Source organism: Arvicanthis niloticus, chromosome 3 (assembly GCF_011762505.2).
Source record: "Arvicanthis niloticus isolate mArvNil1 chromosome 3, mArvNil1.pat.X, whole genome shotgun sequence".
NCBI lineage: Eukaryota > Metazoa > Chordata > Mammalia > Rodentia > Muridae > Arvicanthis > Arvicanthis niloticus.
In genome coordinates this window covers 66,253,395-66,269,936 of record NC_047660.1, presented here as the reverse complement: position 1 = coordinate 66,269,936, position 16,542 = coordinate 66,253,395, and the positions used below count along the sequence as shown (strand labels likewise).

The 16,542-nt window shown below is 42.0% G+C and overlaps 1 protein-coding gene across 2 annotated transcripts; it reads right to left on the bottom strand.

Annotated features, from left to right (window-relative positions):
- Positions 1 to 257: 257 nt before the first annotated feature.
- Mettl3 (methyltransferase 3, N6-adenosine-methyltransferase complex catalytic subunit) lies at positions 258 to 11,504 on the bottom strand. Of its 2 annotated transcripts, XM_076931041.1 has the most exons (12): positions 11,274 to 11,504; positions 8,631 to 8,681; positions 5,425 to 5,642; positions 4,942 to 5,346; positions 3,802 to 3,977; positions 3,030 to 3,246; positions 2,632 to 2,819; positions 2,266 to 2,304; positions 1,990 to 2,098; positions 1,836 to 1,901; positions 1,393 to 1,505; positions 258 to 499 (listed from the first exon to the last, which is right to left on the bottom strand). In XM_076931041.1, exons 1-12 carry the CDS (start codon positions 11,371 to 11,373, stop codon positions 388 to 390), a joined length of 1,794 nt encoding a protein of 597 aa, XP_076787156.1. In that variant the 5' UTR covers positions 11,374 to 11,504; the 3' UTR covers positions 258 to 387. The 2 variants fall into 2 exon arrangements, with proteins under 2 accessions (XP_076787156.1, XP_034353860.1); XM_034497969.2 differs by lacking the exon at positions 8,631 to 8,681 and having other exon boundaries at positions 11,274 to 11,503.
- Between the last annotated feature and the right edge of the window lie 5,038 nt (positions 11,505 to 16,542).

Genomic DNA, 16,542 nt, shown 5'->3' with positions numbered 1-16,542 from the left:
TAAAATAAGCAAAAGTTTAGAGTACCATATGCATGGTGAAATCCAAATTAACCCTGTTTATGGTATACTAATTGCTAAGCCCTGTGAACCTGTGTAGTCTGTTTTATAACATGCTATTCCATATATCTAGTTCTAAACACTCAAAACTAATGAAGTGTAGTAGCTAAGATTACTTTTACTTATAATGAATGAATCATGCTAAGAAAAGTCACACAAGGACACATACTAAGTGGAAATCCAGAATTTCACTTCAAAAATTGCAATTATAATACAAACTTTTATTTATATACAGGGTGGGGGACACTATTGCATAAACACTGCTCTTAAGTTGTGGCCTACAGAGCCCTGGCTCTGAATGCTCAGCTTTATAAGGAAGTTCTTCTAGGTTTAGAGATTCTTAGGTTTAGAGATGATACCATCCGGATACCTTTGCTTAAACCGGGCAACCACATCTGGGTCTAGTAGGTGTATTCCATCCAGTTGGTTTCCAAGAGTAATCCTGAAACAAGGGGGAAAGAAGGGGCAAACCACAAATCCTGTAAAGGCTTAATGTTAAAGTATCCTACTTTCTAATGATAACCCCCCTCCACCCCACCCCCGTCACCAAATGGCCATGTCGGGTTTTGTTTCTTTAGGTCTCAGGGTCTCACTATGTAATCCAGCCTATCCTGGAACTCTCCATGTAGACCAAGCTAACCTTGAACTCAGAGATCTACCTGTCTCTGCCTCCCAAGTGCTGGGGCTAAAGGTGTGCTCCACTATGCCCAGCCCATGTCAATTTTTAAAAAGATCATTGCAAATAATATGGCCATGTCAATACATAGGAACTGGTACAGATATAAAAACTGGCTGGATTTTTCTTTTTAATTTCTTTGGTGGTGGTGGTGGTCCTAGAGGTTGAACCTAGGCATCTTAACCAGCCCCTTCCCCTTTTGAGACATCTAACTAAATTAGATTCATTATGTAGCATAGGTAGATCTTCTGCTTCAGTCTCATGCCCTAAGATCCAGCTGGATCTGTATATCTAAGGATTAGTAATTGATGGTAGCCAGGCCTATTTCATTCAGTCACTGCTAGTGAATCCTTGGACAATTAAAATGCTAGCCATTGGAGTCAAACATTAAATACTTAGTAGCCACTAGGGGGCAAATTTAATACATCCCATAGAATAGATGAAGATCCTTGGGCAGTTACAACTTTAAGAACAGCCCTTGGGTTCTAATGAATGTTGTGGATTCCAGTAAAATGATTTAAACCTAAGCATAAACCATCTGAGTTCTTTAAAGTCCATTTGTAGACTACCAGAAATTATACAACTCAGTGACTTCTGTCTTTGGTCATAAAGGGATTGGGGGGGGGGGGGGGAACTAGCCTGTTCCCTACTAATGTTACCAGTTGGGCTGCACATTGTGTGGTCGTCCAAATAGCTCAATCTTGCGGGTACCAGGGGACAATCTCTCGATCATGCCATATATTTCATCTGGTTTATGACTAGTGGAACGAACCTAGAAAATAAAAACTCAAGCTACTTTAAATTATTCAAGATTGTTCAATAGACAGAGAAATGACTCAACAGTTATGAGCACTGGTTGCTCTTCCAGAGGATCCGGGTTCAATTCCCAGCACCTACATGGCACAGCTCATGACACCCTCGTAAAGACATACACACAGGCAACATACTGATGCACATGAAATAAATTTTTAAAAAGTTACTCAAGATTGCAATTCTAGCCTGGCCTGTGTTATCCAAATGAGAAAAATAAATTGGAGAGTCTATCTAGCAGGAGTAGTAGTACTGAAAATCTGAACGCTTTAGATGCACAGGGAATACATACCTCAGCTACAATCACATCACAGTCCAGACCCTGGTTGAAGCCTTGGGGATTTCCTTTGACACCAACCTGCTCATCACAGAGAAAGAACACTGTTACTTTATGAAACCACAGCTTTCAATCTTGGAAGCAGTTCCTACGATTACTGTTAACTAACCAGGCAGTGCTCCTTCCCATGGTTCAACCAGTGACCTGTCCGGCCTGTCCTAATGATGCGCTGCAGTTGATTCGTCTTCACCCAGATGATTTCATCGACCCGTTCATAACTGTGGAGCACAAGAGAGACCTGAGCTCTAACCAGCTACACACAGAGCTGAGGCACAGAGCTAGACACAGAGGCCAAGATTGGCAGGAACACTGAGAGAAGGGACCATGCATCTCTTACAGTTCAAGTTACATTCCTCTCAAAAAAGGCAACACAATTTCTACTTACCCCCAGAGGTTCAGACATTCTCTGCCCAATTCCATGGCCCTAAAAAGATGGAAGGGTTAAACAATTTGCCCATATCTTCATATTTTTCCCTTCAAAATATTGCATGTATTATTAGTATCAGAAGCATTTACATGGAAAACACCATTGGAGCAACTGAGTAGAATGAAAAGATGAAGCAGCATCTAATCTGAAAGACTTTATTTTTCTAAAATCAAGAATACCAAGTATTAGTACTATAAACATCAAACGACATGGAAGGGGCAGGCATCCTAAGTCAGTGACACAATCAAATGTCTAAGAACCCCAGGGTTTTACCCAGTTGTCACTGCTGTATTTGCCCATACCTACATGTCTGGATTATATTACCTGCCTGTGACCCAGAGGAAAAGAAAGCCGTCATCTTGTAGCACTGGTATATTGAGCCTGCGCATCTCATCATCTGTTAAGGTCCCATACGGCAGTTCCATGTGAATGTCCCAGGGTGGGTCAGCCATCACCACTGCAAATTTGCCCAAGATACTGACGTCCAGGTAGCGGATATCACAACAGATCCACTGCATGAGGTAGTATTTGGTCATCTTTCCTTCTTTCACAGACTCACAGTCCCAAACCCTCTAACTCAAGCATTCCTATCCTATTCTGCTCCCATCAGGAAGCAAGACTGGTAGATATTCCCTACTTTTCTACATGTATGGATAGCCCACTCAGTTTAAGTATATAGCTTAAAATAGGATATTCCCAGGCTTGCCTGGACATGTAGGTACCTGAGGTGGGAAGAGTCGATCTGCACTGGAGTCACCGCCAACACTCTGTGTAAGAGCAAGCTCCTGGCTTGGCATATGCTCTTTGCTGCCAGGACTCTCAGAATCCATACAAGCATCAATTTCATAGTGAACATATTTACAGGTATCCATGTGGAAACATGTGTTAAGGAAAGAGCAGTCACCTAAAGATTCATCAGTGTGCTTATTGATAATTCGTCTGGGAAAACAAAAGAAAGGAATCAGAATCAAGATGGTACTTCAGATCATACAATTCAGATGCAAAATTTCTTCTCCCCCAGTTTTCTGTATTGTTAAACTAAAGAACTTTAGTTCTTCTTGAATAAAGACTTGATCTGTGGGCAGTGGCTTAGGCCTGCAATCCCAGCACTAATAACCCGAGCCTGAAAATCAGATCATCCTTAGCATGCCCAGCCTGAGCTATGAAACCCCGTCTCAAAAACAACAGAATACAGACTTTCTTCTCTTACAAGAGGAAAGAGTATAGTCTAGAAAGGACCTTGGCTCATTACTGCAGAGTAAAACACTGGCCCTAAGCCCAGGCTCCTGATTTTTCCTAGGTCTACCTTCCTTCCAGACGTTAACTTTCATTGCTACTCAGAAACCCAGATGCTTGACTAGAAAATCCTCCTTTTACTTGGAAGTGAGCCTGTATTCCTTCTCATGCAGTAGCCACTCCAAAGACAGGAAGAATATGCTGCAAAGGAATTACTGTTTCTGGAAAACCCTCCCACCTCATTCCCTCCCAAGAGACCTGAAGTGCAGCTTGCGACAAGGCCGGTCAGCATCGCTGGCTTTCATGCACTCTTCCTTGGTCCCATAGTCACAAAATTCTTGCACCTGGGCCCGACCTCGAGAGCGAAACTTTTCAACAATGGACTGTTCCTTGGCTGTTGTGGTATTTAATAGCTCTAGGATCTCCTGACTGACCTGTGACAGAAGTAGCCTTGGTCTTAAGGGTTTGTAGATAAATTAGCCCTTAAACTGCCTCCATAAGTCTAATCATATTAATGTCTGATGAGGGATATGCGAGTGAACAGTGTAGGAGAGCTGTAATGGGTTCAGTCCTTCTCACAAGCATTTAGAATGGAATTCAAATGCAAAGAGCCTGGTTTCTACAGCTAAGCAGTAAGTTGATCTTACCTCCCTAAAAGAGTGTAACTTCTCAAGAAAGCTAATTTGTATTGATAGGATAACTAAAAAAAGGCACAGTGCTAGTATTCTATATTAAGTATATGCTGAGTATTGTTTAGCTCAGTCTATTCAATAATTCGGTAAAGGAGAACACTGGTTATTGTCTGGTTTTTGGTTTTTTTGGGTTGTTTTTGGTTTTGTTTTTGTTTTTCGAGTCAGGGTTTCTCCACCACCTGTCACACTGGTTATTGTCATCAAAGACCAAACTAACTTTTGAAAACTAAACTAGAAGTTGAGAACGAAAGAGAATTGCACGGCTGGGCAGTGGTGGCACATGCCTTTAGTTCCAGCACTTGGGAGGCAGAGGCAGGCGGATTTCTGAGTTCGAGGCCAGCCTGGCCTACACAGTGAGTTCCAGAACAACCAGGGCTATACAGAAAAACCCCATCTTGGGGAAAAAAAAATAGACAGTTTTATTTGGGGAAGGAGGTACAGGAGGGGTCCTACTATACATTGTAGCATGTTTAACAACAGTTTTAACCCCTACCTTCCAGATCCTCTATTCAGTGCCAACAGCACTCTACCATACTGGGACAACATTGGACCCAGACACCTCGTGGGGCAGAGGTGATGGTAGAGGAAATCATCCTGGTTGAGAACCACTGCTCTATGTCTCAATTCTAAGAAAGATTCCTTGTGCAGAAAGTAACCAATCAGAACTGTAACTGAGGGATGTGAGCGTTTTTCATATGATCCCTACCTTCTTGCTCTGCTGTTCTTTGGTAGACTGTTGGTTCAAAAGACTTTCTATCTCCAGATCAACATCTGAGGCAGCATGCTTCCTTGATTTCTTAGCCGGCTCCTTGGCTGGTTCTGATGTTGAAGAGGCCAGACCAGATGCTAAAGAGCTGGCAAAGGCAGCCGCTGTGGTCAAGTCCTGTTCTGCACGCCGTTTCTGCCCTGTGACAGTCCCTGCTACCTCTCCAAGGCCTTTCTTTTCTGCCACAGCCCCCATCATGGCAGACAGCTTGGAGTGGTCAGCATAAGTCACAAGGGTGGGATGCGCATCATCTTGTAGGAGACCTCGCTTTACCTCAATCAACTCCTGGGCGGCAAATTTCTGTAGAAGGCTTTCTACCCCATCTTGAGTGGCAGGAGCATCTGGCTAAAGAAAGGAGATGATCATAAGACACCATGAACAAAAGCAAATGTGTGATAAATTCTAGTTTTATCAGGTCATTACCGTAGAGATGGCAAGACGGATTGATACAGCATCAGTGGGCAAGGTTAAGGCCAGATCTGAGAGGTGGTGCAGCAACTTCTTCTCTAACTCAGGGTCTGTAGCTAATTCGGGGACTACAGACGTTGTGCTGGGCTTAGGGCCACTAGAGGTAGGGGCAGTAGGCACTGGGCTGTCACTACGGAAGGTTGGGGACAGTGTTGCTTCTGGATTCCTTAAATCTAAAAGAAGATAAAGTGAAAAGGTGAGCCTCTCTCAGTGTTTCCACCCCTCGGGGCTCAGTCCCCAGCATCCCAAGCACACACATCCTCTTCAAGCAGGTTCTCCGACCAGCATCAGCACTAGATCACCATCCACTCACGTTAGCATTTACTGTTTTGTCAAAATAATCCTGGATTTTACTGAGAAAAACCGTTTTTTGAGGTAGCAATCTTTTCCTGATCCTCTGCCCTCACTGCTTCAAAGGAAGTAAAGTAACATGATTCATTTACAGGTCTCTGCCACCTTTTCCTTCTCTCAAATGATACAATAAATCTATACTTAAAATTAAAAAAAAAAAAATTAGTATTTTCAATACTCAAAACTGGGATCTGATTATGTTTTCCAGGGATGGCTTTTGAATTTTTAATGAAACATGGCCATTGGCCATGGAGAATATGTTTTATACTTACAAACATCAGGCCCTTGGAATATTTGGCTAAACGCCTGATCAATAAATGATGGTTCCAGCGTATTTCCCCTATGTGTTCTTACTCCACCAACTATACACATGAAAAGGTCACAGAAGCACACTAAAGGTTTGGATGGCTTAGAGTAACTAACTGCCTTAGCTAAAAGTATACAAGAAATGTGAGTAATAATTACTATATACCATACTTACAACAGTGTAAGAGAAATACTTGCAGACTGTGCTTGTCGTTACTAGACTCCTGGAATTCAGAGATTCTACAAGTCCAATAAATGTGAACTAAAACAGAGTCATGGCCGGGTGGTGGTGGCGCACGCCTTTGATCCCAGCACTTGGGAGGCAGAGTCAGGTGGATTTCTGAGTTCGAGGCCAGCCTGGTCTACAGAGTGAGTTCCAGGACAGCCAGGGCTACACAGAAAAACCCTGTCTCGAAAAACCTCCCCACCCAAAAAATAAATAAATAAAATAAAAATAAAATAAAACAGAGTCATAATACTAGGAGCAAATCCTGAGCTTTCTTACTGAAATCAGAAATTCATTTGAAGTACCAAAAATTACTTTCAATAAGCAAATATGCACAATGATAAAAGCCACTGTAACAAGGAAACACAGCTATTTTCAAATAGGAATTCAGATTCTATCAACAAACTTAAATGTTAAAGCAGTTTCTTGACTCAAAGTATGCCAAAGGGGATAATATCCAAGTTGTACAAGGCAGGCCTGCAAGCGTAACTTCTTGGGAGGCTAAGGCAGGAAGGATCACAGAAGCTTTGGGCTACAGAGTAGTTCATGCCTAAGTCTAGACAGTTTCACAAACTTTTCTCAAAATATAAATTTAAAAAGGCAGCTGGGCATAGTAGCACATTGCCTTTAATCCCAGTATTCAAGCAGAGGCAAGAAGATAGTTCCGAGTTTGAGGCCAGCTTGGTGTACATAGCAAGTTCCAGACCAGCCAGAGTTACATGGTGAGACATTGTCTATAAACAAATAAATAGCAAAAACCAGAGATATAAATAAAAATAATTAAGGGCCAGCCTATAGCTCAGTGGTAGGCTGCTTGCTCATATGTAAAAATTCTAGATACAATCCATCAATAAAAACCAATTACATATATAAATAAAAATAATTAAGGGCTAGCATATACCTAAGTGGTAGGCTGCTTGCTCAGTATGTAAAAACCCTAGATACAATACCAGTAAATCCCCTCCCCTAAAAGAGGGGCTGGCCTGGAACCTACTATGTAGCCCAGGGTATCCTCAAAATTTGCTGCCTTGGCCTCCCAAGTACTGAGATTACAAGTATGAGAGATCATACCTGGCCTTGTTTGTCTGAGACAGTACCTACTTAGCCCATGCTAACCTAACATTTTCTAACCTCCTGCTGGGGCTATAGACATGTAATGCCATGTCTAGCTTGTTAGGTAGATTCTGAAATGTTTTTAAGTCAAGTCATGTATTAACCATTTCCCCATTAATATTCAAACTATGTGCCCAGGGCTGAAAAGAGGGGTCAATGGTTACAAGTGTTTGCTGTTCTTACAGAGGACCTGGGGTTTGGTTCCCAGAATCTATATGGTGGCTCACAACTATTTGTAAATCCAGTTCCATGGGATCCAAAGACCTCTTCTGGCTTTAAAGGATACTGGGCACACAAGTGGTGCACATAATTACATGAAGGCAAAACACTTATATACATAAAAAACAAACAAACAAACAAACAAATGTGGGCCAAGCACTGTTTAATACAATCCTGTTCCCTACAAATGTTTATTTTGCTAATCAAAACTCAAGGCCTCTCCAGGCAATTCTATTTTATTGTTGTTGTTTTATTTTTCTAGACAGGGTTTCTCTGTGAAGCCCTAACCATCCTAGAACTCTCTCTCTCTGTAGACCAGGCTGGCCTTGAACTCTGCCTCCTGAGCACAAACTAAGATTTATGTGTGTCCTACCACTACCTGGCATGGCAATTCCTATTATACATCGATTCTGTAGGGGTTGTGTCTAAGGCAATTTAATGAGCATACTTTGGGAAAGCTATCCATGATCAAAACAAATATAAGTAAATAAATATTAAATTCTTGAGTGTTTTTTATGATTTGAAACTTATTAAAGCTTCAGAAACATCCTTTGAAATGTAATCTAGCCAAAATTCTGTGTGTAAACATGTATTATTTTTCAAGTCACAAATACAATTAAAACTGGTATTTTACATAAACATGCAATGATATGTAATACCATATATGTTTAAACAAACTTTTTGCTATTAGGTTTACTTCAAACAAAACAGAACCTATCAACTCAAAACAAGCAATCTGACACCTGTTCCTATTATATTTTTGTGACTAAAATGTTATTTCTCTTAATTCCCTTTATATTTAAGATAGAGTCTGTCTTTGTAGCTCTGGCTATCCTGGAACTCATTATGTACACCATGCTGGCCTCAAACTCACAAAGATCTGCCTGCTCTGTTTCCAGAGTTCTGGATTAAAGACAGATTAAAGGCATGCGCCACCACCACTCACCTTTTTGGTTTTGAGGCAAGTTCTTTTCCAGTACACAGGCTGTCGATATCCCTGAGGATGACCTTGAAGTCAAAATTCTCTTGTCTAAGTGCAAGATTACAGGTGTATGCTACTAGACCCAACCAGACCTACAATTTTCAACATATTTTTTACATAAGGCATAATTTTCCAGGAACACTCAATCTTTTACTAAAAGTTTTTTTCCTCATTTGTGTATTGTGTTGCAAGTGGCAGGCTCTATTACTTGATCTTATTTGCTTGAGACAGGGCGAGTCCTTTATTGAATTTGTACAGCTAGGCTGGTAGCCAGTGAGCTCCCTGATCCTTGTCTCTGCGGCCGCCAGGACCTGGAGGTCTCCATGCTGGAGATGGAAACTCTGACCTCATGCTTGTGCAGGAAGTGCTCTGACCTGCTGCACTATCTCCCTACAGCCCCTAGACTGGAGACTCTGGTAAATAGATTAAAAGCCAATTTAGTCATTTGTCTATGATAGATATGTAATTATGTTTTCTACCTAAAATTGATAAAAAAGAAACAGAAGCTGGAGAAATGGTTAAGCAGTTAAGAGCACTGACTGCACTTGTTGAAGACCTGAGTTTGGTTTCTATAGATTCCTAGTACTCTCAGGGTGGCTAACAGCCTTCTAAAACTCCAGTTGCAGGGGGTTGTGACGTGCAAGGATTCTTTTCTCTGGCCCCCAAAGGCACCAGGTGTGTGGTGCCAGACATCACAGACGTACATGCAGACAAAATACCTGTAATCCATACACATAAAACATAAACAGGGGTTATGTATAAGAAAACCAAACTTACCAGGCAGAGATGTTAGTTTGTATTGTGAGGGGAAAAAAAAAAACTCCAAGTCTTGGTTTCTAACTTTTGCCTTTTCCTACTTTGCATTTTGTGTTCCATAATGCTTTATTATTATTATTATTATTTCATTTTATTTATTTATTTATTTATTTTTGGTTTTTCAAGACAGGGTTTCTCTGTGTAGTCCTGGCTGTCCTGGAACTCACTCTGTAGACCAGGCTGGCCTCAAACTCAGAAATCCGCCTGTCTCTGCCTCCCAAGTGCTGGGATTAAAGGCGTGTGCCACCACCGCCTGGCCCATAATGCCCTATTATCTTTTTTAAATTATGTAATCTGATAAATCTTGTATTGGCTAATGCAATTTAAAAATTAAAGCCAAGGGCTGGAAAGATGGCTCAGCGGTTAAGAGCACTGACTGCTCTTCCAGAAGTCCTGAGTTCAATTCCCAGCAACCACATGGTGGCTCACAGCCATCTATAATGGGATCAGATGCCCTCTTCTGGTGTGTCTGAAGACAGCTACAATGTACTCATATGCATAAAATAAATAATTCAAATTTTAAAAATCAAGGTTAAATTTAATTGTCAACTCCAGAAGGATGGTCCCACTGAGGATACCCCGTTTCTGCTCCTCAGTCATTGTACTGACTGTGGACCCATTCATTTAACATCTTACATATATGATACTGTAGCTATGACCTTTTTTTTTTTTTTTTTGGCTTTGATTTTGTGTTGTTTTGTTTGAGATAGGATCTCTCTATGTAGTCCTAGCTGTCCTGGAATGCACAACTCACTATGTATTCCAGGCTGGCCTCGAACTCATAGATACACCCTTGTCAACGCCTCCAAAGTACTGGGGTTAAAGCATGAGCCACCATGCTGGGTTTTCTACCGGCTTTTTCTTCTAATTTTCTTTGAGTCTCACCTAGATTTTAAGCTCCTTTAAGGTAAGAGCCATGTCTTCTTTTTGTCGAAACTCATGAATAGTGTAGATATGCAATAAAAGTTTACTAATTATGGCAAGAATCTTCCCAGAGCATCCAGATCCAGAAAATGAGCAAATGAGCTTAATTTCACCAAGGTCTGCTGATGGGAGTTGTGAATACTGATAAGCATTGACACATTAGCCACACCTGAGGTATGGATTCGGTATTCTCGCAGAGCTTTGCAACTGATTTACCTTAAATAATTGAACTTGTGCTAGAGAGGATTTTACGGTAGTACTCAACGATCTTTTGAAGTGCCTTCACGTTTTCTAACTTTGTCATACAAAAGAGAGGAGGAAAATGTTTAAAGACTAAAACCAAGTGCTTTCGGATTCTTGAGATGTTTGTCAACACTTGCACTACTCTCAATCAGCACCACCTAGTGAAGACCTTGTTGTGGCTGCTAAACTGGGCACTGGGGATATACAGAAGCGACCGATGCTCCCCGCCCACAAAGGGAAAAGAAAGACAGTGACCAAGCAAACGTTACAACTAAGGTAAAACAGACACAGAAGCAACAAAAAGGGCTTTACTGCCTCTTGGAATAGGGTACTGAGAGGCTTCACAAACGCAATGTTCTCTTAGGACTCAAGTGGGACACAAGGAGAGGAGTGGGGCTCCATGTTGGTGTGGTGTTACGTTGGAAAAACAGACGCCCGGGAGGAGGCACTACAAGCTTTCCCGCAGGTGGGAATGCGTTTCAGCTACTCCGGAAAGATGGGCTAACCAACAGTCGAGGAGTCCAATAAAGGGTTGCTCCGGAAAGGGCGCAGAACCCGGGGCTGTCTTTCTCTCCTGGAGTCGCTCGCCCCGCCCAGGCCCGCCCCGACCACCCCGCACCTCACCCAAGTGCCCAGAGTCCTGCTTCCGCCGCCGCTGCAGTCTCTCACGGAGCGAGTCCAGCTGTTTCTTATGTGCCTGGATAGAGCTCCACGTGTCCGACATCCTAGTTCCCAGCGCGGACTCCGCTCGAATCAGGCGCGGCGGACTAACACCTCCCTAGCCTAGAAGGATTCATCTAATTCTCACGCGGACGGCAGAAGGCCAGCCGGATAAAGAGGCAAGATGAAAAGCCACTTCCGGTTGGCGAACCAACCGGACGTAATCCTCACGGCAGTTCTCTCTTGTGCTTCCGGGAGCGCTGAGGTTGTGTTTGCCATGTTGGTAGCTGGCAGAGCGGCCATGTTAATTCCTTAAATTGTTAGTGATCACACATTAAAATAGCAGGACTAATACAAGTATGAGTGTTTGACGGATAGGTGTACGCGTAGAGAGATAGATGAGCGGGATGTGGTGAACAGACTGTTAGTCTTGTTGATTGTATACTCTGGTCCTTGCACATGCTAGCAAGCACTGTATCACAGATTTCTGCCCTTCAGACCCCAAGTTTTCTAAGTTAAATATTATCGGTTTCTTTTTTCTTTTTATGTGTGTGAAAAGAGTGTGGAGTTTCACTATGTGGCTCTGCCCAGTCTCCAACTCACAATCCTCCTGCCTCAATATCCTCAGTTCTGGAAATTCGGGCATATTCTAAGACAAATATCTTAATTAGAGAACCGTCTTTTTCAGCGAGAGGGAGCATTCTTTTAAAATGTGCAGGAGGAACTGGAGAGATGGCTCGGCAGTTATGAGCACTGACTGCTCTTCTAGAGGTCCTGGGTTCAATTCCCAGCAACCACATGGTGACTAATCTGTAATTGGATCTGTTATGCCCTCTTCTGGTGTGTCTGAACACAGCTACAGTGTACTCATATATGTATAACAAATTGTTCTTTTTTAAAAAATGTGCCAGAAATGAGAACGTAGTTCAGAAAAGTATTTGCTGTGGAAGCATGAGATTCTGAGACTCCCAGAACCCACAGAAATTTAGGGCAAAGCTGTGCGTGATGGCAGACATTGTTTTAGCTTAATTTTGAAAAAGATTTTTGTTGGAATATTTGCATATATGTGTTTGCATATCTATACACACACACACACACACTTCCCTTGGAGACCAGAAGAGGGAGTCATCTTTGTGAACTGGTGTTACAGTTGTAATCTGTAACGTGCTGGGGTGTGCTGGGGTTTGAACCTGAATTCAAGTCAATAATAATGAATAATGCTCTTTACCACTGAGCCATCTCTCCAGCCCATGATGAGGCAGTTGTAATCTCAGTGTTGGAAAGCATAGACTGGTAGATCTCCCTGCCTGGCTAGCAAACCTAGCCAGAAACAAGAACTAAAGTAAAAGATTTCTATTATTGAGATGATAGCACTGCTGAAGTTAATCATTCACAATTCCATTGTGAATTCTGGATTCCATTGATAAGATCGCTTTTTTGTGTCCATGACCCTTGGGATCGGGACTCTTTACCACTAAGATATATCCTCAGCTCAGAGATCACTGCTCTTTTAAGGTCCTTAACATGTAGACCCTGTGAAATATAAATCATAATTTAATATTTTTACATAAAATATTTATGTTGTGTATGGTGTTAGAGGTCAGGCATTGTAGCACTGAATGCCCTGGCCTTGTGCATGCTGGGTAAGTGCTCTACTACTGAGCTATCCAGCATATATATATATATATATATATATATATATATATATATACATGTTTGTTGTTTTATGAGATATATAGCCCAGACTGTCCTCAGACTCAGAGATCTACTTGCTACCCAACTGCTAAGATTAAAGGTGTGTGCCACCACACCTGGCAATAGTTTGAACTTTTGAGCTTTAGCTGTCCTGTCAATCTGTCAATTTTGGTAAAAGTATCAGTTTATCAGGTTGTCAGTGTGCAATTGTATAAAAATTAATGAGCATATTTTTCTAGAAAGAGTAAACTATTGTTTTCCACTTGTACAGAGGCAACAGACTGTAACATGTAACAGAACATGTAAGTTCTTATGTGCAGTAGTTTGATTACAAAAACTAATAAAATATTCCCTAAATAATGAAAAGTTAAGGAGAGGTGGCTCAGCAGTTAAAAGCACTGACTGCTCTTCCAGAGGTCCTGAGTTCAATTCCCAGCAACCACATGGTGGCTCACAACCATCTGTGATGGGATCCCATGCCCTCTTCTGGTGTGTCTGAAGACAGGAAGTATACTCATATAAAGTAAATAAATAAATGGCTATAATGGGGAATAGTTAAGTGGCAGAGTATGTGCACAGTATGTACGCCAGAGATCGCTAGGGCAGCAAAGCAAAACAGAGTGTACACCCAATCATGAGCAGATGACATTGAACTCCTCACACTCAGCTTTGCCTCCTGTGCTGTTGGGGTTGGGTCCACAGTTGGACCAATGTCTTCGATACTTCATGTTCGTATATGGAATGTATATACTTTCTATTCTTCCCGATAAGCTATTTCTCTGCTGGTGAAATGAGCCAATTCAAGCCACATTAGATCTTTTGTTTGTTTGTTTGTTTTTGTTTTTGTTTTTCCAAGAGAGGGTTTCTCTGTGTAGCCTTGGCTGTCCTGGAACTTACTCTGTAGACCAGGCTGGCCTCGAACTCAGAAATCCGCCTGCCTCTGCCTCCCAAGTGCTGGGATTAAAGGCGTGCGCCACCACCGCCCGGCAGATTAGATCATATTAAAGGTTATTGGGATTTGCTCTTGAGTGAGTTCACTGCCTTCGAGGATTGAGGCCAGGGGAGTTGCCATGGATGGAGGAAGAGAAAAAGATAAAGTGTTCTTGACAGGAAAAGAAGAGGAGAGAGAAGGAGGGGAGGGGGGAAGGAGAGAGAGAGAAAGAGAGCAAAATGTCTGTATTATACAGGGAGGAGCCTCTGGGAGAAGGGCAGTCCTGCCCCTGGAATGGCAAGTTCAAGGCTGTGGGCAGGGTATGCCAGGTAGGGACCGAAGAAGTATGCTAGGAGAACCTAGAGGCCAGGTCTGCTTTGATATGTAAAATATGCACCCTAGTTCCTTGTCCTGGGACCCAAAAACTAAATACTTCCTATTAATTTCATTTCCCCTTTTGAGTGTGAACTGGCTTCTGCCTAGACTTAGTAAAGGAACAGAATGTGGCAAGAGTGGTATTTCCTGAGTTTCAGAACCAAGGTTTGCAGCCCATATTAGCTCTCTTAGATCCTGATCTTCATGTGTGTTCAGCTGCTATGATGGACAGAACACTTGAACAGAGGAAAGTATTTAAAGAATTAAAAATGACCAAAAAAAAAAAAAAAAGAAAGGAAAAAAGAAAGATGGATGGATGAATATGGGCAAATGGGTAGAATTCTCTGAAAGCAAATGCTGAGACCTTAAAGAGAAAGATGCAAGTCTAGGCTCTAACAGAGCAGTGGAAGCTCTCAGTAGAGTCCCAAGTGTTTGTTTGTTTCTTGTGCTTGTTCATTTTCAGTTTTTGGCCAGAAAGTAGAAGAGTCAGATAGCCAAAGGTTGTCATTTCATCAGGTTCTTTGAAGACAGCTGTTCTTACAGGGGCATCTGTATGCCAAGGGAAACTTAATGGATCTTACAGAGGTTTGTAAAATGTACCAGATTGCTGAGTGAATTGAATCAGTTATTACATTTAAGAACAGCCCCAGTTCTATGGTTAGATTTCTTAGTTATCTCTAGGATCCCACAGGACATTTTTCTTCTCAGTCACAGTGCTTATCACGATTTTAAAGAATCTGTTTACATAATCCTTCCTCCTAGAATGGGTTGTGGAAGTGCTGACAGTCTCATTTACCTTCTTATCTAGGGACTATGTGAACGCTCAGAAACATATGTGAATAGCTCAGAAACTCAGAATGAGTGAGAAACTAATTCTCTTGTTTCCCATCCACACATTTATCCCTCCAGCTTGGACTTGATTCTCTGCTTAGTTTCTGTAAAGTAAATTTTGCAAGCTGTATTTACATGTATTTACCATTCTAGCAGGTTAACATTAACTCACCATCCAAAAAGATGATCTAGAGGAAAGAGAAAGTGAGGATGGGGTCCAAGCAAGAAAGAGGAAATCAAAGGCACTCAGAAAGATGAGTTAGCAGTGAAGAGAAAGAAACACAAAAGCAAGAAAATTAAGTCAGGAAAAGATGGAAAAGGAGATAGAAAAGGGCCCTGAAAGGGTGTGGGGAGGCAGGCTTAGTGTCAATGAACCCTCATGGACAGCTGGTACCATAATGAGAGCCAACACCTAACTAGCAGGCCAGTCTGGTGTAGTAAGGAAAATGGCATTATCTATGTCCAGTGGGGGTGAAGGAGGTTAAAGGAATAAAGTCACTTCCCTTCCAACATAAGCTGAATGGGGAAAAAATATATTTACAAAGCTTTGCCAGGAATTAAAAACAAAAGCTGTTTTTCCCTCCTTAACTCTCCCAACTTCCCAGGATTCCCATGTGTTAATGAGTGCCTCCTGCACTGCTCTGATAGAAGCATCTAGAATCAAATAGTTCTTTATTCTTAGCAGAGTGAAGAATACATTACTCACCTGTCTTTTCGGGAGCCTCCTGTCAGTATAGACGTAACAGAACAGCACCTCCTCACCAAACACTGGAGTCTCAGGATCTAGTTTTTTGGGCTAGCTTTCCATTCCTGCAACCCCCACTCCCAAATACCAGAATTACAGTTCTCCATCACCCCATCCAACTGGACCTGGTTCTTTTTTTTGTTGCTTAATTTCTTTTTGGGTTGTTTGGAGAGTCTCATATGTTTGTCCAGGTTGGTGATCAACTCCATATGCAGTCAAGGATGACTTTGGATACTTGATCCTCCTGCCTGTATCCCACATGCTGGACCACAGGTGAGCAAGCCACTGTGCCTGTCTGAATCTGAGCCTGAGACATTGTGCTTTTTTATCTTTTAAAACCATGTTCTTTTAGTATGAAGGTTCAGTGATATTATGATCTTATAAAAGGGAAAAATGCTGGATGGTGGTGGTACACACCTTTAGTTCCAGAGCTCAGGAGGTAGAGGCAGAGAGATCTGATTCCGGACAGCCTTTGAGTTCCAGGACATCCAGGGCTACAAAGAGAAACCCTGTTTCCAAATGAACAAAACAAAGAAATTGTTTATTTAATGCTACCTCTCTCTCTCTCTCTCTCTCTCTCTCTCTCTCTCTCTCTCTCTCTCTCTCTCACACACACACACACACACACATACACACACCCCACACACCCACATGTA